At 40.7% G+C, this 24263-nt stretch overlaps 1 protein-coding gene across 1 annotated transcript in view; it reads right to left on the minus strand.

Annotated features, from left to right (window-relative positions):
* LOC104402427 (CCR4-NOT transcription complex subunit 1) overlaps window positions 1–24263 on the minus strand; it is a gene marked incomplete at its 3' end in the record, with an annotated part of 48639 nt that overhangs the window by 16092 nt on the left and 8284 nt on the right. The window contains exons 7-26 of the mRNA XM_010010306.1: window positions 23323–23491; window positions 21841–21967; window positions 21439–21549; window positions 20091–20261; window positions 19444–19571; window positions 18233–18473; window positions 17049–17168; window positions 15656–15778; window positions 15272–15423; window positions 10717–10867; window positions 9187–9388; window positions 8627–8773; window positions 7373–7497; window positions 6252–6538; window positions 4846–4924; window positions 3400–3630; window positions 2671–2811; window positions 1620–1799; window positions 447–563; window positions 1–35 (exon numbers count right to left, since the gene is read on the minus strand). The exon at window positions 1–35 is cut by the window's left edge and continues 91 nt beyond it. Of these exons, the coding sequence (XP_010008608.1) occupies window positions 1–35; window positions 447–563; window positions 1620–1799; window positions 2671–2811; window positions 3400–3630; window positions 4846–4924; window positions 6252–6538; window positions 7373–7497; window positions 8627–8773; window positions 9187–9388; window positions 10717–10867; window positions 15272–15423; window positions 15656–15778; window positions 17049–17168; window positions 18233–18473; window positions 19444–19571; window positions 20091–20261; window positions 21439–21549; window positions 21841–21967; window positions 23323–23491 (3037 nt within the window). The remainder of the gene's footprint in view (window positions 36–446; window positions 564–1619; window positions 1800–2670; window positions 2812–3399; window positions 3631–4845; window positions 4925–6251; window positions 6539–7372; window positions 7498–8626; window positions 8774–9186; window positions 9389–10716; window positions 10868–15271; window positions 15424–15655; window positions 15779–17048; window positions 17169–18232; window positions 18474–19443; window positions 19572–20090; window positions 20262–21438; window positions 21550–21840; window positions 21968–23322; window positions 23492–24263) is intronic.

Consider the following 24263-nt stretch of genomic DNA (forward strand, 5'->3'; position numbering starts at 1 on the left):
TATGCTTCCAGCAGCAGTGATTTCACATCCAAATCCTGAAAAATACATCAACAATTCAAAAGGGGAAGAAGGTGGAGAAACAGAAACCACACTGCAAAAGTTGCACTTAAACCCTATTTCCTTACAGGGAATATATTGGCAAGGTTGAGTCATGACAGTCCTTGAATTTTACATACTGCTAAGCCGCAGTTGCTTCTTGAGCAAAGATTTACAGATACACATTTTTACAAGGGATTTATTAATTTATTTTGGCAAGAGCTTTTAACTAACTTTTCTGATATTAAAAAAATATTTAGAGGACTTAAGTGACCTACTCTGGAATCATATGTTGTACTTAGCACAAAAAGGAGACACCAATAAGGTGATAAAATGTCCCCAATACCCTATGCTACCCCATAACAGCGTAACAATTCCCACCAAACAAACCAATAAAGGCAAAAGCTCACTGTATGCAAGATGGGCTTGTTTTTAGCCAGCGTAATCATTCCCAGCCAGTGACCAAGGTTCTTTAACAAGGAACGGTCTGAGAAGTTGGCTGCAGCTTTATCTGATGTCAGTAGCACCTAATGAAAAAAATGCAACTCAAGCAACAACCAGAAGATAATCAGATTCAAAACCCAAATCCAACAGCTGATCTGACTGTAGATGTAAAGTTTTGGAATAATGAAGTACAGAGATCCAGTCACATTACAGAGATAATCAAGAGCAGCCTTCGCTTCAAGGTAGCATCCTGTAAATCTGCCCTGTAATGATCTCAAAATCCCTTCCTTTCAGGAGGGTCAAAAAGGAAGGTTACAATTTCCCAGACTTTCCCATTTACTCTGTCAAGACTGCTGTGACTCCTTGCTTAACCATCTCTAACTTGTCAAGGCAATGCTGCTTCTTAATGCTCCACCACACACCTGAAGGCTACAGTTACAGTTAGCACTTCTTGGGAAACCATTTAACTCTTATTTCAAGACTTACACCATTTCACAAGTATTCTCTGTTACTTCTGTTCCTTAGCTTTATAGGAGCACAAGCTGAACAGAGGTCAGCTGTGCTCTAAAGAGCCAGGAGATTCTTTTGCACTACAGCGTAACCCATGGTGGTTGGGAAATTCCACCAACAGGTTTAAAAATAGTGCTTGCTTTACAAACTTGTTTCACCCCCTCATCTCTTCTGAACTACTGCTTCTGCCTCCTCCTCCCCATAATGTTATCTTAGCCCGCTAGTAAATTTTGATTGCTACACCCTCTCTTTTAGACTATGGTTTTCTAATCTCTATACTGTCCCCGCACAAAAGAACTAGACCATAAGCAATTTTCCCCTAGGTTATAATTTGCAAGTCTCACACAAATTTAGAGTCCACCTACATAAATGAATTCAAATGCAGATTTGCCCTCTTATTATACAATCTGAACTAAGTCTTTGGTACATTCTTGACTGCAAACAGAAGAATCTTAGTATTCATTAAGGTAACCTGTTAGTTCGATTTTAAGTTACCAGGTAGATTTTTTGAATTGAACAGCAAATAGATTTTTGAAGATCAGCAACATAGTAAGCAAACAGCAGGAGGAAAACAGCACACTCCTAAATCCTTAAATCTACCCAAGTATTAGAAAACTTGTGCTACTTACTTTGATATTTCTGTAGGTTTCATTCAGAACCATTTTATTAAACTCTGGATTCTTAAGTGTGTCAAGGAAGTTTGAATATAAGCTGTGAAAGTTGGGCTCAATACTGACTCTCTTCATCACAAGATACTGTGAAACCCAAGGCATGAACTCTTCTTTCACTGTTTCCTTCAATTCTTCAACCTGTCTCCATACCAAAGAAAAACCAAGCCACAGAAAATATATGGTGATGACCAAGAACTTCTGGGGTTGGCTCTGACCAACATGGTCATGGTCAGTCAATTGCATTTAACACTAAAGTTGCTTTTTAAAAAATGCGTCAAAATTTGCATCTCATTATCCAAAGATCTGCTCAATCAATAAGGACAATCATAAAATCAGAACGACATAATAGTTCACCTCTCCCTCACCTAGCTTTTTACCAGGTAACTGCAAAATAAATGTGGACATCTTAGGTTAAATCAGTCTGTCCATGGACAGACAGCTCAGCTGGCAGCAGTAATGCAGATCTCCACTGGTTCATAGAAATCCAGCTTGAAATACAGGAGTCCATCAGCTGAGCCGTGCTACATTAAATGGTACCCAGCCTACTTATGATGTGAATGTTTGTTCAAACTTGCATTAATGTTTTTCAGAAACTTGCATTAGTATTTTACAGCTCTTTCAAATGACAAAAACATCAGGAAGGACTATGCGGTAATTACTCTGGGCATCTAACAGAAGTGTTTTCCTGAGAACAGAGCATTACTGACCTAGAACACTTCAGCACAAAGGATCTGACTAGAAGCAAGGAAACTTGTAGAAGAAAGCAGGATGAAGTACAGCTATCTTTTACCCAGCTCTCCTTTCCCTGAAAAATTTTATCTCCAAAGATCCAAATTTTATCTCCAACACTCAAGCAGAGTGTTGGAAACTACTATTCCTTTACAGTGTGCTCCCTCGCGATTTTTTGCAAGTTGGAATTTTAGTAGAAACACTAAATCACCCACCACTTCAGAATGGATTTCCAGAAATACATGAAAAATTGATTTTACTAGAGTTCTTCTATACTTGCCTTCTGTGTCATATTTGACTGAGACAGATTATTGAAGATGAAAGCAATTTTTTCCTGGACATTTTCTGGAGGTTCCACAATTCTCTCAGTTTGATCTGTTGCTACTAACAGTGTATCAATGTTGGTAGTATTAATGGAAGGCTGGAAGGAGAACAAGAAGTTAGAAATAGACAATACCTTGAGGCAACATCAAAGGAAACTTTTACTCTGTTCTGTCACATGAAAAAAACCCCAGAATTAAGCATCATCAGGTGACATCTACTGTTTCAGTCTCATTTTCAGCAGCACTCTAAGGAAGCCAAGTGGGTTTCTTACTTTACAAACCATGATCAGTACTCCGCAGAAGAATGCTACTATCTACGTAACAATCAGGTGTGAAAGACATTAACAGCTACACTATGGAGTGTGCCCCCCAGTTTGCTCACAACACTTTCAGCTGCCTTTGGGTTTTGCCTCCTTCAATTTGAGGAGCTTCTTTTAAGAGAACTATACAAACAGTACCAGGGAGCAAGATGGGCTTGACTTTACAGTGCATCAGTTACCACACAGTAACAGCTCTACAGACCCTCAGGCAACCCTGTAATGACTCTGAGTTCACAAGTTTGTTTATGGAAGTGACTAAAGATTTGGAAAACCTCATGCAGTTAGAACTGCTACAGCAAATGTGATTTAGTGAGCAGCAAGTGTTCTCAAGCCCCAGTAAGGGCACTGATGTGACAGATTACTTACTGGCACATCTTTCTTGAAGCTGACTCCAGTTGGTCGGGTGATTGTAATGGTTTTTGCAACAGTGGTGGTGGTTGAGGTGGTTACTATAGTGCTGACTTGGCCAGCAAGAGGAGCTTTTGCTGGAACTTGGGCCTGGGCCTGAGCCTGGGCAAGTGCAATACTTCCAGGGGTGGTGATTGAACCCTGCATCTTCACAGGAGGATCTCTGGATTGCTGTCCATATTCTATGTACTGAAAAAGTAGCACATACAAAAGTTCACATGCAAGAACAGAACAACAGGCTGAGTTTTAGCATGAGCAATATAAACGTTTGCCAACAATCTTTAAAATAGTAGACATTCACGCCATTAACGGGATCTCCAAACTATACGTTAGCCTTATAAAGCAGATCTTGTCAATACTTACTTACTTTCTTACTGGAGAGGAGCCTCGAGCTCTACCTCTGATCTTAATGGGTTGACATCAAGCATCAAAGGACTCGACATCCTTAAAATTAAAGTGATCTTACACAGCACTACCTGAAAAACCCCATCCCTGCAGGCCTGGGATAGCAAAGCAAAAGAGGGGAAAGAGCCTAAGAGAAATGTGTGAGTATCGAGAAACTGGCACAGGTTGCCCAGAGAAGCTGTGGCTGCCCCATCCCTGGCAGTGTTCAAGGCCAGCTTGGACACAGGGGCTTGGAGCAACCTGCTCTAGTGGAAGGTGTCCCTGCCCATGGCAGGGGGTTGGAACTGGATGAGTTTTAATGTCCTTCCAACACAAACCATTCTATGATTCTATACAGAAAAGTAGGTAAGAAGTCTTCCCCAAGGACTCCAACAGCTACATAGACATGGTAAAGTCTGAAGTTCACAATTAGTAAGCAAAACCACAGTTCTGAAATGGCCAACTTCAAGATCTTACACCTTCCGCAGCAGAAAATTAGTTTCTTCCTCGATGTAATACATTTACCCAGAAACTGGTAACATCTACAGAGTATTCCCATTACTCTGATCAGACCTTCAGGAATGAAATTTTTCTCGCTTTTCTTCACCTTTATGTGGATTATTTTAGCAGATATGAGTATGAAACTATAAACGTAGGAGAATGCCCTCTGTTTTAGAAGAAAATTCAAAATCCTTAAGGGACTGGAATATGAATCCCCTGAAGCACTTGAAAACCTCTGTGCACAGGCATGAGCACTGGTTGATCATGCAGTTACAGTCAGGCTGTTATTTCCACATAAGCAACCCAAACATATTTATGGAAACGGAAGAGGTACCATGTAACGCCCTTCACCTGCCCACCTTATCCCACAGCAAAACCTTTACAGAAAAGGCATTTGATTCTGTGGATGTACACTGCCTAAAATTGTGACAGGTGAGATTATGTTTCCAAAGGAAAACAGGAATTTGCTCAAAAGAATTTAAAATCATAGAAAGCCGGTGTGCTAACACAAACACTCACCTCCTGTAAGTGATGTGGGAACTGTATAAAGTGACTAATAGAAGCCAAGTGCTGACAATACTGGGGATAGTCCTTCAACCTGTCAAACATAACATCTATCAGTCTGATGCATAAACCCAGGTCAGAAACAGTATTACAGAGAAATACAAATGTAACACCAGCATCTCATTCCCATGCTGCATCACAGAACTACTTCTGGACTCCTCGCAGCAGCTGTGCTATAAACAAAGCATCTTCTACAAAGTACTTCTTATTGCAAAATCCATTTGAAATGAATGCATTTAACAGCAAAACACAAGATTTATTCACAGCAACTCATCTTTCCCTACATCTCTATGCTTCTGACTGAGCACACACTTGCATTTATATTCAGTTTTTGCAGTAAGGCTGTTGGATAACTCATGCAGTCTGGCTCAGTGTTTTAAACAGCAAACCAAAGTACCTGTAACACCTGAGACAGAAGCTTCACCTATGCACACCAATTATTATAGTTCTACTTGTGAATGCTAGATGCCGCTGCTACTCACTGAGAGTAAAATCTTTAGGTCCTGCTTAAAATGGTTCTTCAGAAAAGTAAGAATATGGCTATGTCTCAAGTATGACAGCCTTAAGAGTTTCTATTCACTCTGCTCAGCTAACTCCACATCACAATATCCATCCACAAAGGCTACAAGCAACAGCTTCTATTACAGATGAAATATTCCAGGGCAGATGAACTACAAAAGGAGAATAGGGCTAGAAGATAACATTCTCCTTGCTTGTAAGTCCACACATTTCTACTCATAACTAATTCCAGTAAGCTTTCTAATGCTTTTCAAGTTCAAGTATCTTCTTCCAGAATGGAGATTTTTCCTCATGGGTATACAACCCTGCCTGCTACAGCAGCCTACCTTGAGAGATTCCTTTCTTCGCAATCCAGTAAAAGCTTTGAGAACGCTTTTAATTTTGAGATACTTTTTGGCATACTTGATATTTCTACGTTAAACCAAAGTCCTAGAGCTAGTTTCTAGCCAGCTTTCAGTAATGAATAGTGCGAACGGCACTCCATTAGAATGCTCCTCTAAACAGTAATTACATTCACCGTTTCTAACAAGCTGACAACTTCATCTAACTCAACACTTCACTGAATGACTTTTGCCAACAAGTTCACTATATAGTTTCAGCGTCTCACTTTACCCTGCATTTATACAGGTACCACACTGAACGTTTCGATATTAAAAGTCACCCTTTAACTAGTACATTAGCACAATTTGTTTCAGTACAGCGTATCTTTAAAGTAATCCTGAAGTTGAGATGTGTAAATTTCTAGCACATATAAGCACTCTTGTACTGCACAATTACAGCAGGTTTGAGGTGTAACAGTACATCTTATGCCTTGTTAAAATATTACCGAACCCCACACTTACCTATTTTTAAATCTGTCTAGTGCAGCAATACCAAAATAGTACATTTTGGACGCAAAAGGCTTTCGTAAGGCTTCAAGAACATAGCGCAGGGCCAGGCCCAATGCCATGTAAGTAACCAGTCCTTTCTCTATGATACCACCAAAGAGACAGGCTGTTATGTGCAGCTCTTTATCTGGGTATTGGGGAAAGAAGCGGTATTCCTCAAACAAGTTCCTCAGCATACAGTTGAACACTTCTCGTTCCCGTTTAATGTTGGAATCCTTAAACCTCTGCAGCATTTCCAAGACCTGCAAAGAAATGGGAAATTGTTACCAATAGATTTGCTTTATTTCAGCTCTTCTGTATCTTCAGGTTTCAAGTGTGCTTGCAGCTGCTAAGGTAAACTGCACCACCACATGCTTGACTGCAAAATAGCTGCTTCAAAAACCCTCATGTTAGCCAGCAGACACTACACCACTATAAAAAGCTTCCTCTCCAGGCTTCAGTTATCTCCCTTTTCAGTAACCATCTTCACATAAAACTTTTATGTGGCTGCCTACTCCATTGCTTCAAAATTAGAAAAATGAAAATTAATGTTCAGTGCCTTACATAATTCACAACCACACAAATATATTAAAATAAATTTGAAGTACTTCAAAGAGCGAGTATATGAGACTGGTAATTACTCTCATTGAGACTAAACAAAATAATTATCAAAACTCTGAAGGCAGAACTTCAGGCATCTTTATATACGTGGATGTTGTAGTCATTTTTAGATACTTTAAAAACAAACATATTCAAGGTAAGTATAACTTATAGAGACTGCTTAAAGGCATACTTTAGCACTTATTTTGAACACACAAGCTTCCACTCCACGTTGAACTCTTCCCACTCAGTATCATTTCAGGAGTGTTAACTGGACGTCTAAAAGTCTAAGCTGAATGTAACAACCAAGTGCAAGTTTACTGTGATATCATCTTGTCTTAGAAATATACAACTTCAACCAAGCAAAAAAGCAATGCTGCAAGCACCTACCACGAGCCCTTTATTATTTTCCACTAAGACTAATAGATGAACAAATAATTACCATCAAGTTGCAAGTCATTGGACAAATGATGCAACTGGTACTGAAGGGAACTCACCTCATCTACAGACATGGTTGGATGTGGTGGATGGTTGTAAATACGCTGGAAGTAGCTGTTAGCCTCATCATCTATTTCTTTGCTAAAGTGCTGATTAGCCTCTGGCCACACCTGAGATAAGTCAGCTATTAAAAAAGGGAACAGGTATCATGCTCAGAACAACTTGAGGTAGCCAGGATTTCATCTAGTCCTATTCAACTCCTCTTACCAATCTACACAGAACCTGCTAGTTTTCCTGAAAAGTAGGCTATTTAACCTTTCCAGTAGTCAGGAACTGTTATTTAAAAATATACATGCAATATATTGTATTTATGCAAAAGAACTGTATCCTAAGTTAGGATTAACCTCCAACTGATGCATGCCTAGAACCCACTGCATCCCAAACTAACCTCAGCTGATGCCTGAACTAGATAAACACAAACAGCCTAAAGCATGCTACATAAGACTAATAAGCACACAATCTTCCACACAAACTTTCAGGCCAGCCAGTGACTGAGCTTTGAGCAAGTCTGCACTAGATGTTCAAGCCCAGATATATAAACAAATGGCCAATACAGCTGCCTCCATCGGTACAGATCAGTAACTTTGCTTTCATGGAGGAGCTATCAAAGGAAACACACCGTATGACCAGTGTGGAAGGTTTAGCATATTGCTATGCCTCCTAAAGGCAGCAGCTGATTGCTTGAACATTTAGTTGTGAGCATACTTCAAAGGCATAAATGAATAAAGGATAATGGCTCCATATTAGAACCAAATTATTCCTTTCAAAACTATCTCCCCACCAACTTTTGTTAGTCTTATTTGTATCCAGTATTGCAGTCTGATTCACTGCTTCACCTGTCAAGTTCTCTACTGCAAGAGCACCTTACCCCAGTAGCTTTGTTTAACCTTGTTACAAACCCAAAATCACCCCCTTACCAGATGCATACAGTTCTCTGTAAAAAGGACAACACTTTTGTTCGAAACACAGCACAACAAAAAACGACACAAACACTGTTCATTCAAATTCACCATGTTATGTTTTTATGCTAACAGCTTTTTAACCCTCCCCCCAGCCACTTGGCAAGCTTTCAATACAGAAGTTTAGAAACACCTTTTCCAGATTAATGGCACCTTTTCCAGACTAATTGCATAATACAAGAGCCACTTTTCTAACATTTACCACCTAGGGACCCAGGCATCCCCTGAAGGAAATGCAAGGTTAACTGCAGACCACAGTCACACTTCACAGCCACAGACAACACTACCACTTACAAGGTTTCATCTTACTCTGCTGGAACGTAGGCTGGTTCAGTCCAGATGTGCTCAGCTTCCTTTGCACGAAGGGGTCATTGTTCACTGCAGGAAGGCCCAGGGTTCCAGTTCCTAAGCCAGTCAGGCTACCCGTAGTAAGACCACCTACTGAAAAGGAAACCCATAGTAAGACCTCCTACTGAAAAGCAAACAGCTGGTCATCTCAGCTGTACGTTTCACAGTACACATTCATCACTCCAGGCACTTGTCATTTCCAACTCTGAGCTCTAGAATCTCCTAACTGTCTAATATCAAGCAGTTTTCTCATGCAATTCTTCATCTCTGTCTTAACATACAATAAAGCTACTAAAATCTGTCAAAACTCACCCCCCTTGATTCTCATACTTTTTACCTACTGCTTTTGCAACATTCCAGTTTCAGCAGCAACCTAGAAGCAAGGACTGTGTAATTCCCTCCCATGTGACACAGAGCTGTCAGCCCAGTATTTCCAACCACAGCAGCAACAGTCCCTTAGTTCCAATATGTCATAAATACAAACCACTCCACTGGGACAGCAGTACCTGGAAGCTGTGAAGATAGTCCTCCAATGCCACTGAAACCTGTTGTCTGGTTTTGGGTGGAAAGAGGGGGGAATGCTTTTGCTGGTGACTGAGGAGTACTGAATGCAGAGCCCAAGTTTGGAGGGAAACCTTGCATGCTCTGGGTGTGAGAAGCAGCTGAGCCACCTAAGCTAAGAGATGCCATTCCTGCAAGCGAGTCGATCTGAATGAAGAAAGGAAGATTATACACAGACATCCATGAACCCAAATCAAGCTGATTTTTGGCAGGTTTTGTATAGAGACAGCAACATATCAAGACATTCCTGAGAAGAGCTTGTTTGCATGGTTACTGCATGATTCTCAAGTCATCCAGATCACTCCCAAAAGACTAGTCTGTCTACAGAATGCGGTTTCATTTTTAATTCTACAATCCCATAAAATTCTATTCTATCAGAGGTTTTACAGAAAGGCCAATTGTTCCATACTCTCCACATAAGTTTAACAACAGTAAATGCTTGTTAAGTAGCAGCATGTTTGTACTAGTTTATGCTCTGCAGTTTGCGACCTCAGACATCACCCCAAGGCTTAAGGCTATTTCACATCAAGCTTACAGAGTATTTTTGACTGTCTGAAGGATCCCATTATGCACAGTTTTCACACCTTAATACCTGAAAGCAGTCCTCACATTAATACCTTGGTGATGAGTAGGAGGGAAGGCACAATACCAGCTGACAAAGCAGTAAGTTAAGAGCTCCTGACTAGCAACAGCAGAAAAGTGCTTCCTACCCAAAAGACAGCATCACTACAGATAACATCTGCTGTGCCATTTGTTCACATCAGTTATTTGCAGCAGGTTGCCAAGATATTTGGTACATCTGATGAGGAACTTCAGTAAAGCAACAATTTGCAAGGAAACTGCTCTCTGTATTTAGTTTAAATAATCTACTGATGCTTCAGACATTCTTCAAAGCTGAACTGCCACTACTGCATGTGAAAAAACTTGTCACTGCTTTAAAATCTGATATTGAATGTAATTGCTAGAAGCAAAACCTGTCTGTAATGTGTTGCTCTCAGAGGAGGAAGGGATGATGAGTGGCAGGGAGTAGCTTAAATGTACCTTGTTTTTAAAAGAGCAGTTGAGAGCTGAAGAGCCCCAGTTATAACAAGTCCTTACGCTCTAGCACTGTTGCTTGGCCAGTGAAGCTACAAACAAGACACATGAGGTTCAAAGGCAGAGCTTAATTTTCAAAAGTCTTAATAAATTTTAGCACTTCAAAAGAAACAGTTATTTTAAATAAACCAAATCTCTATCCCTCCTCAGTGCTATCATCCTGCTATACTTCAGTTATCTTACAGGCATTCATGAAGATAGTTCTGAACTACAACCCCCAGGCATTATTCTGTAGTTACAAGTAAGTTATCTAGACATGCAAACATAAAACTACGGGAGCCAGATCATGTTTTTCAGTCCGGTTGAAAAGAGCTCAAATAGTGCAGTGGAACAAGTGGTAAAACACCAGCTTTTAAAAACACATCACATTATTCATCTACCTGTACAGGAGAGATGGCATCCAAGCTGCTAGCGCTGGGCGGGCGTCCTTTGGGCATGACTCCAGGTGGTGGCTGCCTGGCTTTGTTCATGACGTTGCTGCAGTTAGCTACCATGGTGAGGATTGTCTCCGACAGCTCCTGAGAAACACTCCTACAACATGGAAGTAAGATAGTGGGCCATGCAACAGTCCTCAAACTAAAGCCCCCGACTTATTTGGTTTTCTTACAGAAATTTGGGTCACATTTCACCATCACAAGCTACAAAACAACCAAGAGCAGAAGCTACATTGTTATTTGCAAAACTTGTCCTACAACACTTCCCAAGAGAAACAGCTATATTTAAATAGATAATTCTAAACTGTAGTTCTGAAAATTAATCTCCAATAGAACACTCCTTTGTTTCCACTAATGCAAATACTGCTTTACAGTTATCCCAACAAGTTATGACTTAAAGAAAGCTGGGCTATGTACCTACATGGCTCCAGCAGTCCTTGGAAGAACAGACTATCTACAACACTTTGTCTGCTGTTGTCCGCATTATGGGCTCTCTCACAGCCGCATGAATTAAACCACACAATAATGATGCAGTGATCCCTTGATGAAATCTGCTCCTCAAGGCTCCTTCCTGTCCCAGACATCACAGTTTGTGATTATTCCCATTCTGAACCCTCATTACACACAAGGTCTCTCGTGGAAGAGATACTACATGACTAAAGCTTGGGCTACACGCTTAGAAGAAAAAACTGAGAGGTGAATACCACCACCTGCTCCACTGAAATCCATCTGCCTGAACTGAGTAACATGCTTCATGCATTAACATTAAACCAAAACAGAGAGAAAACCTAACTAATCAAGGAAATTGTACTCAAATGCCAACAGAACTCGAACTTCAGAATGAAGACACTACACAATCAAGAGCAGCCAGTATTTATTTCCAAACTATGCCATGTCTGGCTGCCAGGTTCCCAAACTGGAAGGAAACCCAGCTCTGCTGCTGACATACCTCACCACAAACATAGGAACACAACACTGACATTTTCCTTTTGGAAAATACAGCTAATTGTTTATGGCTTTCCTGAACTTTAGTTCTACCTTTTTAGTGAGGACAGCTAAAGCACCAGATTTCTTCCTGCAATGATGCAACTATACCAGTGCACCCTTGTTACCCTCATCTGAAGATTCCTCACTTTAACTCAACTTCCACAAGCTTTTACTGCACAGCTGCTGGGATGAGGGGAAAGGGAAAGAAAGAAGAATCATCCTGATGATTAAGGCAGAAAAACAAAGTGCAGATCAGCCTTCAGCTTTGGCAAGTATCCCATTACAGGCTAACACACAGCTAACAGCTTCCAGCTATTCTTCAATGCTATTAGCTCACCCGAGACAGAGGAATCTGGTGAGCAGGTTTCCATACAGGGCAACAAACATTTTATCAGTTGTTCCATAACCTGATTGCTTTACATGCTTTAACACCCTCTCATCAAGGCAAAAAGTATTAAAAGCAAGGAGCTTGGGGGAGTATTAAAGAGCAATCAGAAACCTAACTTCAAATGAAAAAACCCAAACGGATTTGCTTTGAGAAAGTGCACCCAGACCTGAAGACAGGGCTTTGAGCATGGCACATGGCAGGCTACAGAATATATTTGCCTACATTCCAATGCCACATTCCAGAAATCTCAACATTCCAAATGTATGTATGACCAATTAACAAGCAAAACAGGTTTTTTTTTCTGATGCAGGAGGCATTCCAACACTGTACAGCACTGCAGTTAACCAGGGAACAGGAAGAGCTGGGATCACACATGGTTACCACCATCTTTTGCTCTCCCCCTTTTTTTTTTTCTTGTAGCAGATAGATAACATAACAGTCCACAATGAAGACTAAACCAGGCTTACATTCCTAGAGTTTGAGATGGTGACCAGTTAGGCTATCAGTGCTTTGGAGCAAACCACTAATACCATGTCCTGCCATCTAGACAGACTGACGGTTAACTTCTTTATCATATTAAAGGACACATTGAATCAAGATGCAAACATCACAGTAGTTTTAGATAGTACAAAACTGCAGTTTCCACAAAAAAACCCACCAAAAGCTGCATGTGAGGCTAATTATATCAAATAGTACACAGGTGGGCATGATTTGGTAACTAGATCTTAAAGAAAATGTTGGTATTTTCAAGTTTTATGTAAAAATATATTCAGGTGTCCAATCTAGTCAGTGCCATTCCCAGAAGAGAACTAAAGGAAAACTGTAAGAGAACTTTGAAACACAAGTAAGAAGGAGAGCCAAGCAAACAGTCAGACAGCTCTGGAGGAGCAAAACTGCCAGCTTTAGGGAAGCTCCAGCTTGCTGGAATAACAGTATTTTTTAAGCCATTTTTACAAAGCAAGGAAAAGCCTTTTCATTCCCCTGGGCACAGGTAGCCAGAAGCCTCTTCTCTTCTTGAGGCAGGGACAGAGAAGGGATGACTCTTGCCCACATCGATACACTACGGCTGTGCTGGACACAACATGGAAGAGGCACTGCTGCCCTCTCAACTCACTGCAGCTCCTTCAGGAAAGGACTTCTCATGTGCACTTTGTGATCAAGTCACAAGCTTGGTCAGCATGTGGTGCCCACAAGCATCGCAACTTCACTGTAAAAGCACTCAGTAATAGAAGATCCACTTAATGCTTTTTGAAGCCTTTCTGCTACACAATGTCACAAATGCAGTGATTGTCAATGATAAACAAGTGGCACCAAAAATAAAGAGTCTCAGAACATGCAGGGTCCTGGTGGCTACAAAAAAGCATCTCCCTGGACACAAACCAGGACAAGAAAAACTACAGCCTAATTAAAGAGCGGGCTCCTAAATCCACAGATTTAGGAGATGGCAGACTTCAGCTGGTGAAGTGGAACTACCCTCCCAGACATATTTTAATATTTACTGTGATCTTAATCTTCTAGTCTTCACAATGCTTGCTTCCATTTGTGACTGAAACCTGAGCTAATCAAAGCAACTGCTTCATGAAAGAAATCCAAGCATTTTGTTTTAAAAGCTCAAAGAGAATAACAAATGGAAAATGAATGCAAGTAGGTCACATTCTTACATAAAAGAGAATACAAGTAGCTATAAAAAGAAACCAAAAGCTGAGAGAATTGTGCCAGTAGAGAACTATTAGCTCTTGGAATTAATTGCATAAATAAAACTTGGTAACACATTAAGATTCAGAACAGAGTGAAGTTAGATGCAAGTCAACACTACAATTAACTACTAAACCTCTAAAATCTGGGTGTGGTAGCATGCAAAATAAATGTAGTTTCTGAACTGTAGTTTCAGAAGATGCACTTTGAGTTGAAAAGTAACAGCCACCTTCTCAGTCCAAAAGGCATGCTAGGCCATTATATTTCAGAAGTGATATTCAAAGAGCATTTTGAAGTTTAACTGCACAGGTCCCAGTAGAAATCAGGAGAATCCTTCATCTTATAATCTTAGAGCTACCCCAAATTCTCTTCTAGATCAAATACTCATCACGACAAATCTATGCTGACGCTCATTTCCTGGCATCTGCATCAGAGCCATGAATCATGCTGGGTATCTTTGAAAATGTTTCTTAAATCTTTCAAGGCAACACTGGCTAAACCAAGGGACACAACAATCATTACATCAGGTAACACGCACTGAGACATGCCAGACTCTTTCAGTGTCAAAATTTAACACCAGAATTAACACCATCTCCAGCTTTCAATCCCTCTGACTCACAGGTCACACTATGCTACACCTCTGAAATACTGCTGTGGATAAATACCAGCTTGATCTGATGGCAGCAAGAAGTGACACCACAAATATTTTTCAACATTCAGCCATTTTAAAAACCAGTATTTAAAAACTGGTTTGCCCATTTTCAGTTTCCATCAGCCCTTCTGTAGTCCACCCCTCCCTCTAGCAGATAAAACTGCTCCCTATGACCCACACCTTTTATTCTTGATGTTAGCTTAACAATCTGATTTGAAAAAGATCTTGGATGTTTTTCACTCTTTAGCTACTTCCAGACTGTCTCAAATGAAAACAACAGAAGTTAACACATGTCTAACTTCAGTCTCAATTACATTACAACCACCTCTTACCACTTTGCTTCAACACATAATGATTGCATTAGCCCTTTCTGCTATGGTAGCAACCACAGAGGCATTTGCTTAACACAACCACAAAATTCTTTCCACAGTCACTGTTTTCCAATATGCTGTCCCATTCTGTAGTTATGGCCTGTATATCTTCTTGTCCAAATTACATCCCTGTATCTAGTCATTTACAACTCAGAATCTGACTGAATAGCTATCCCCCCATCACCAAGATAGCTCACCTGATTATAAAGACAGGAGCACTCAAACTCTTGTGACTTACCCTACAACAGAAGTTTCGGTGCAAAATTAAACATCTGGATCTATGCCTGCAAGCTTATTTATTCTCATGAACCCCATTCTCTATGTGAAATTCCAAACCAGCTGTGACCATGTGCCAGCAAACAAGCTGTAAACAGATTACACATTCCGCATAAGCAATATAATCCTTACCCAGCACAAGCTTGAAGACATGCCAACATAGTTGCCAAGGTTTCTGGAGGAAGTTGAGCACTTTTGGGCTGGTCTTTTTCTGGAGCAAGGCCGCCCAGGATAGATGGACATCTTCTCTTTAAGAAAGTCATACAGGCCTGGATGAAAGGCTCCTGAGAAAAAAAGTGTTCTCTTAATCTCCCACACAGCACCCAAGCCACGATTTCAAACTTGGAAACTGCACCGTGGAAAGAACTGCACTAAGCTATTATAGTTCAGTGAAAACATTGAACTAGTCAGACCATAGACACTTTCCACAACTTTAAAGGTACTTATAAAATTGTTGAAGTGACTTAAGTTAGTCACTGATAGAGTGCAGAAATAAGAAGAAAAATCCTGTTTTACCCCATGCTCCCGAATTTTATCTGTGAGCCATTTGTCAAGTTTGAGGTATTCCCGTCGAGAGGCAAGAGCAGCAAGGTCAATAACAAAGGCAAATGGAGTACCATTTAGCAGCATTGACAAGGCCTAAAGGAAAAAAAAAAAAACACCAAAAAAGAGACTACTAGTGAAGACACAAGGACACCCCTTCTCCTGCCTTTCCTTTCTAATCCCCATATAGTTTTTTGTAAAGCGGTCTTCCTATCACACAGAATCACAAACTGGTCTGGGTTGGAACAGACCTTAGACCATCCAGTTCCAACCCCCTGCCACGGGCAGGGACACCTTCCACTAGAGCAGGTTGCTCCAATCTCCACCCACCCTGGCCTTGAACACTGCCAGGGATGGGGCAGCCACAGCTTCTCTGGGTACACTGTGCCAGTGTCCCACCACCTTCACAGGGAAGAATTTTCTTCATGCTGATGTGCTTTCTTTGTCAACAAAAAGATTGGTATTACAACTTCACTTATAGCTTGCTCGGGTGAGAAGTAAGCAAAAGCTCTCATTTGCAATCATGATCCTACCCCTTCTTTGAAGTCACCTTGTGTTGATGGGTTTAAATTCCTTTTTATGAATAACCACCAGCAAGTGGAGCTACCAAGTTGACACTGCAACAAAATTAATCAGAAGAGCCTGTCATCTCCCTGCAATCAGAGCTCAACCCCTTCAAAGCTCTTTGAATGTATCTCCTCAAAGTGTTCATCTCTACAACAAAACTGACTTCAAGCAGCAGCTGGTGCTTTTGCACTTTGAGACACCCAGTTATTTTGTATCTAACTTTAGGAAGCAGTAGACTTCAAAGAAGCCAGTCACAACTTCCAGTCTCTTGTGAATGTGTAAACAACTAAAATGTTACAGTACTCTTAAGAAATCCCAATACATTAAGCTTAGCAGTGCCACCTTCATACAGTTACCTGATGGGTACTTTCTACATTCCAATTTCAATGTTATTCAACATTAAAACTGTCAAAGCTCTTCCTGGATTTACAGTACATTCACATAGCAACTGGGTTTATTATACTGCTTCCCAAATAACTTGCAGCTAAGCCACAGTAACCAATTCTACAACCACCAAGTAAAATGTCTTTGGTTCACAAGAAGGCTAGAAAGCATCTGTAGTCAGATACCACAACTCAGCTGAAGAGCACTTGAAGTCACATGAACATAACTTTTCGGGGTTTTTTTTAAACTAAGATGAGGTACAGCATTAACAACTCAATTCAAACATGCTTAAACTAAGTAGTCCTTACTAAATTAGTCACAACTGAGTTAAGCTTAGCCTTTGTTAAAGATGGGCAAGTCTCCATAAGACCCTGGACAAAAAAAAAAAATAACAGTAATGCTCTGGGAAACTCACCTTCAAGTCTTGCGCCACATCAAGAATACGTGAGAGTTTTGCCTGGTCATACTGCTCCCCTCTCATGTACCATTCTGCCATTGCATGCATGATCAGCTGACGAATTGAAGGAGACTGGCCCTAAGGAGAATTACATTAGATTTCTACTTCATGCCTCTAGGAAAACGATCAACTATGTGAATATTAAGTAGAGTTTTTCACTTCTCAAGCTTTACATGCAAACATTATTTGCTCTTTAGCTTCAGAACTGCCACCACTGTGTAGGGTAGGAAGCCTATCTTGTGGGAAATTTCATATTCTGCCATTTCTAGACCTTCTGCAAAAAGCACATCACTTCTGCCCTCATTCTGCAATAGTTTTATCATGAAAAATACAAAAAGTTCATAGCACTTCAGCTAGCAAATAGCTGTATTTGCTTATCATTAATGCTATTTGAACAGGCCAAAATGTTTGCTCCTGCAGATTCCCTCCCACCCCAGATGCTTCTCTGCCTTGAAGTTTCTTCTTATGGCTCCTATATGCTTAACTACCAGTGGACGCAATGATGAAGGCCATACCAAAAGGCCTACTTGTTTCCTGGTTAAAAGCATGGATTTGCATATATAGTTACCCTGTCTTTATACGGAAGCTCTCCTTGGAAAAGCTCAGCAGCAAATCCTAAGTTTTCAGAAAATATCCTAGACTCTTGAGAGTATAAATAGTTTCCTTATACCTAGAATAACCTCCATCTTTTAGCAAGTACAGCGGAGCTTATTTTAGTTTAAACCTCTTCACCTCTTGATGCTTTGAGCTTCTACACTTCAAATGTGTGAGGTTGAGAGTTGGGGGAGGAGTGTTGCTGTTGTGAGATTTTTGGTGTTCTTTTGTTTTAAAAAAAGAAAAAACAAACTGTGGTCAACTTTAGTTAAAACTGAATGGTTAAAACAGTCAAACTTAAGTTTGGTCTCTACATTTACAGGAATATTTTCTCAGTGAACATTATATATAATTATATTACAATAGTTTGCTTCAAAACTAGGAGACAACTTGTACTACTTTGCATAAGCCACCAGTAATTTACTTCTTGCATTTTAAATCACCCAGTTCATATACCGATACATGCATTGGTGTTCTAACTATCCAACCCATTTAACAAGCTTTCAGTTACCTGAACAAGCTACAGAAACTCCAGTGAAAATACTTACCTGTCCATGCCATGCATAGTGCAAAATGATGGCAGAATTGGGATGGTTGCCAAGGAAAATTGGCATGAGTGTCGAGATGAGTTCGTGGCGCAAGGTATGCCAGGACGTGTTGATCTGCAATAAGGCCAAGACCAACATATCTGGACAATGCTTGATTGGAAAACTGAAGAGCTGCTTAACCTGCTCATACTGTCCCACTTCTGCCAGTCGTAACAGAGATTCAATCAAATCCAGGCTCTTCCTAACAAAAGACAAAACCAGACAGACAGCCCCCCCCCCAAAGTTACAATGCAGTCAGCATACAGGATCCAGGATTCCAGCACTTTGTAGCAACAACTGAGACAATACAAAGTGATGCACACTGCAAACCTGATGTTGCAGCTCTTGTCACATAGAATTAAACCTACAAGAACATTCTTAACCATGAAAAATAATTCCCTTTTTTGTTTACAAACGAAGCTAAGAGCTTAAGGGCTTCTGATTCTGTAAATGAAGAGGAGAAGTGAAAGCCAATGTTTGAAAAATAATTCAGCTTGAGGTGGATAATTTAGCTTGAAACATACTTCCAGAGATGGAATACACCTTTTTAGAACACCTCCAAGTCCCCACCTGTGAAAGTTAGTGAAGATACTCTACTTGTTTCATCTGCTTTACAGACAAACAATCATTGTCACCTTCCCCAATTCACCCATCCTCCGTTTTCCTCTTTTTGGCCATACTATGGTAATAGAAGCAAATACCTTCACTGAAATGAGCTACACAACTGTATCAAAAGAAGGGGTTTAAGGGTCAGCTCATCAGCTTTATGCCATAGCTACATAAATTTACTATTTAAATCCCAGAACTTCTTCATACAAGTCCAGTAAGTTTCCCTAATGTGATCCTGGGAAAGACAGATTTCAGTTCATACCTCCTCCATCCCCTTCTATCAGCTCACAGTTACCTTCCAAAATACATCAAGAGAAATTCTCCAGAGAACTGGAAGACTCCAATGAAAGCAAGAACTGGCTGTACACTTTCAGATATTATGGAAGCACATGGGAAGTTTGGATAAAATAAGAACTCTCATTGATCAAACATAGAACAAATACTAATGGCTAATGTCCTGGGATGTACACAGCTACAAATAAACCTGGCTGCGTAACTACAAAGCCACATTTGACCAGAAAAATAATCTAATTCAAGGTATGAAAAGCAGTTGGGAGGTTTACCATGTAGCAATTTCCCGGTTGTCATCCTCTGGTGGTGCTTTCAGGATGTCTGTGGCAACAGTATGACAAGGGTAGTCAGCGAAACAGAAGATGTCAGGGTTTATGAGGGAATGTTGAATGAAGGAGAGCTGGAATAAAAGACAGCAAAAATAGTTCAGATATTTAAAGCTTCAGGTTCCTTCCACTTTATTACCTGCCAATATTTCTGATAACAATGCGAATAGGGATGAACCAAGATTTACTATCAATGTCTTTTGCATTAGACTGAACCTCATGCTTCTCCCAGGATTTCTGAAATCAACAGATACAGACGTGCTGAGCAGACATGTCTGCACAAGGCTGTTGTTTAGCCAGATAAAAACCCTGGAGCACAGCCGTACAGCAACAGTTCCACACTCAGCTGCATCACGCACCAGAACTCTGCCAAAATCAAAGGTGGCGTCATGCATGTACAGCAAATGACCTCCTCCCAAACAGTGCAGACTGTTCAGTCAACAGACTATACTTCAGTAACATACCTGAGGCCTATGCTTTAAACAGGCCAAGTTGTCAAATGTGGCTTGTCTCAAAATTCATGTTTGCCTTTCAATAAATCCAGGAACTTGGCAGGTGTTATACAGACACAGCAGAGGTGTTGGTAAACCTACCTGGCCTTCTGCATGCTTCCAAGGTCTGTATATGGCATTAACTGGAAAAACTTCCATGCCCAGCCCTCTCTGGATGCCAAACACCACAATATGCAGGCCCTTGCTGTCACGAATCTGAAATCCTGGATGGTCCAATTCATAGGTTACTACTTTGAAGTCCAGGCTAGGATTCTGCAACCAGGAAAACAAGAGAGTAGTCAGTCTTGAACATTACAATTTTCAGTACTGTCTTGTAAGAACCTGTCTTCATTGGCAATTTACCCAGCTTAACCTCCACCTGACTTCTAGTTGAAAGCAAGGGTTTTGGTTTTAAAAAGAACAGGATTCACATATTTGTGAGAACTTGATGCAACTTAATGTCTGAAAGCAGCCTGTGAGATCACACCTCCCTAGCACCACAGGCAGTAATGTCTATCCTTCCAAACATTTCATTAACAAGTCCTCAAAAAAAACCCCAAAACACCCAAACACACAGTCCCTTTCTTAGCATGCTAACTCATTCCTTTAGTAGGCTTCCATATGCCCTCCAATAAAAGGCAAAGGGTCTGACCTGCTGGCAAGCAGAACTTGCTTTTCCTTTTGCAGAATGTATACTGCAAGTACTTGCAAAGCACCTATATGATTTTCAGCAACAGTGTGACACCATAAGGATTAAGGAGCTTGGAGGGAACCATGGCTGCTGCGGATCACAGACCCACTCAATTCAGAGACAGAGCACCAAAGACAGCTTGCTGTATTTTCCAAGGTTTAGAAAAATAAAACAGGGAGTCCTATATAGAATAGATGTGACATACAAAAACATATCACCCAATATAAGTCAGGTAAAGGAAATGGTACTCACATTTCACTGAGTTAATTATAAAAATTGCTGGCAGTAAGTGGTCAAAAAAGGTTCCTGTTTCTGAAGCCTCATCACCCATAAGAAGCATTTAGTGTTTTGGAATGAGAAGCTACAAAAAAATTTTGTTTCCTTTTCATCATCAATACCTACAGCGAGATGCTTTTCAAAACAAGGAGCCTGATGCACTAAACTTTCCACTGGCAGAAGTAAGTTCAAGCACACAAACACTCAGAGGATACATACTGAAGTATGTGGGAGCAGTGGAATAAATCTGAAGCTGCACCCAAGTTTGCCATTCATGCAGCTTTTCCTTTCCACAATTCCTCAAGATATTCTTTTTCATGAGGAAAAAACACCACCAGTCATTAAAGTACAGCAACACAATTATATTAATAAGATTCAAAGCCATTCAGGCTGCTAGGAGCTTAAAAAGCTTTATATTCTCACAGAAACATGCCCTTCTTGCAGACATTCTGCGTAAAAGACCAAGATGATCATAAAACTTACCAGCTCTTTAAGAACATCGATTAAGACCTCTACATTCCAGGTATGGGCTTGTGCTCCATCACTTTTATCTTTCCCATCACTCCAAATCCCACTACCAGGAGCCGAAATAGACTGCAAGTTAAATACATTCCATCACATACTAGTTAAGAAAAAAGCAATCTCAAAACCCCCTAGTTACAGAACTCCCTGCACTATGAAGGCAAGAAGTTCAGACCAGTAACACCACCACATGCACACACCTGAGAGTCTTTCATTCAAGAATGTGTTATAGACTTTTACAGCAGAACAGATATAAGTATTGAATAATAAAAGCAATTCGTGAATTACTAGAGGATTGCACTGTAACTCCTTACCATCTGCTGATTAAAACATATCTAAGCCCCACTCCAGCAGGTCACTCACTTGTAATGGAATACCATCCGTCAACCCCGAATGAGTTCGAGCCATCATTCCCAAAACCCTGGCAACCTGGGCAGCCGTGACTTCCCGAACACCAAACTGCATGATTATGTTGCGACACTCTTCCACACTAAGATGCAAAAAAAACCCCAGAGATCTTAATTCAAAAGCAGGTTTCACTGTTGCACAATGTAACACAAACAGACCAAAACAAGACCTGTAGGTACAGCTGGGAGAAACTAATCACAGACTAAAGCATAACCATTCGCTCAACCTCAGTTATGTTAGGCAAATGATCCAACATAATAGAATTCCAGGAGGAGCAACAAGAAAAATTCAGTAGAGGCTCCATTCAATTATTTCCATGAAACATGCTCTGCCACATGTTCAGTTCAAAACTAGGTCTACTTAAGCAACAGCAAGAGCTGTTTCACAGGCTATACTTTTCAAGGCAGAAGAACAGGGTAAGTTTAGCACTGACTGCTGTTAAAAGCACTTTCATGTATTGACCTGTGAGACAGAGCATCAAACAGTGAAGTTTTTGCTAGCTAAAAGTGAAACACTTCATCATTAGACCAACAAGATTTATACAGCATCAGTACAGCTATAAACAACGTTTTATTAAGAGGCACATGTTAACAAAGGAAATAATTTTCAAAATCTTCCAACACATTTTGTTTTCTCTCTTCCCTGTTTGAACAGAAACTTACGTGTCTTTGAGATCTGATCACCTCCTTAAAGTACTCACTAGCCTTTCTTTTAAAATACAGAATTGTTTACTTCTCTTAGCTTATGCTTTTTAATGAATCTTCCTTTAAAAACAAAACACATCAGGTTCATACTGAGTGCTAAGACCCCCATCAGAACCAGCCACAGGCCTGCAGGCTCCTGCTATGACTAACGAGTATTAGAACACTACCCTAAATCTTTCAAAATCTACATTCAGAAATCAAGCTGGGTTTGTGCAGATAGATATACAGCAGGAAATATATTTAATATATAATTAATAACTTAAAATAGCCAAATTAACTCTTCAATAAACAGCTTCTAAAAAGTCTAGCTTCTCCTGTTTCAGGTCACACATGTCCTGCTGAGGCCATCCCTGCAAACTCACTCGGTTCTGTGCATGACAGGCCATTTCTCATGGCTCCAGCAAGTCCAGGTGACAGCTGCCCATCTAACATTTCAGATTAGGGGCACAGGGCAAGAATAGGGAACACTATTGAAGATGTGGGTCATATATGACTATGAACATATGGACAAACCCAGGATGAATTCAAGATGGCTGCATTTTTACCAGAATAAGCCTTAGCTGGCAACACAGAAGAAAGCAAAATATAAAACGGGAATCAAAACAAATGACCTCATAATAACGTGGTTCTAGTTATTTTAGTACTATGAAGTGTTATTCACCCTTTGCCTGAAGAAACAAGGAGGAAAACCACCGTCACCCAAGGTGTTTGAAAATGACATCTGCCTACAAACCTTGTACAAAAGCCATAGCCAACTTCTTGCATGAAATCTGCCAGAGAACTCTCCATCATGGTTTTGGCTATCCCTCCAGAATCAGGCAGGATCCTGTCCATTAGAATGTCCCGTTTTTCAGGGTATAGAAGTGGTGCAAGCACCACAGGACAACGCTCCTGGGGAAAATCTGAAGGCAAAAGTAACAAAAAGTGTCAAAAAACCCCAGAACACTAATTGCATGCAACTGACTATTTGAAATGACTGCTGTGCTACAGTTTCCCTGCTGCTGTAGAATCAAGACAGCACTCATGCAAGCAGCATCCCTCCATCCCACCTCCCCCTTCCCTACGTAGACTTGGAAATTCACAGAATGGTTTGGGCTGAAAGGGTCCATAAAGCTCACCCAGCTCCAACCCTCTGCCATGGGCAGGGACACCTTCCACTAGAGCAGGTTGCTCCAAGCCCCTTCCAAGCTGGCCTTGAACACTGACAGGGATGGGGCAGCCACAGCTTCTCTGGGCACCCTGTGCCAGCACCTCAGCACCCTCACAGAAGAAAATTTTCTTCCTAAGACCTCGTCTCAATCTCTCCTTTGTTACCTTAAAGCCATTCAGCCTGTCCTGTCTCTACATGCCCTTGTATTCCTAGAGAATAAGAATGTAGAATAGACTGGGTTCCCACAGGGTCGCTGCAGCTGCCCAAAAGGGCTAGCAGTCGTGCTGGCACTAAGTCTAGAACTGGATTCTCAGTAGCAGCAGTCATCCAAAAAAAGCAGAGAGCAGGAAACAATACAACTAGGACAGCAAAAGCCTCTCCTCCAACTCAGGCAGTATTAGGGAACAAAGGACCTGCTTTTGAGTCTAAGAAGTCTAGGAAATCTAAACCAGGCACTTGGGCATGAAAAGAGAGAATGCTCCCTTCTTCCTCCCTGGGAAAAAAAGTTTAAGGGAGACACAGTA

The sequence above is a fragment of the Nestor notabilis genome, unplaced genomic scaffold (assembly GCF_000696875.1).
Source record: "Nestor notabilis isolate BGI_N333 unplaced genomic scaffold, ASM69687v1 scaffold4350, whole genome shotgun sequence".
In the NCBI taxonomy this organism is placed as follows: Eukaryota; Metazoa; Chordata; class Aves; order Psittaciformes; family Psittacidae; genus Nestor; species Nestor notabilis.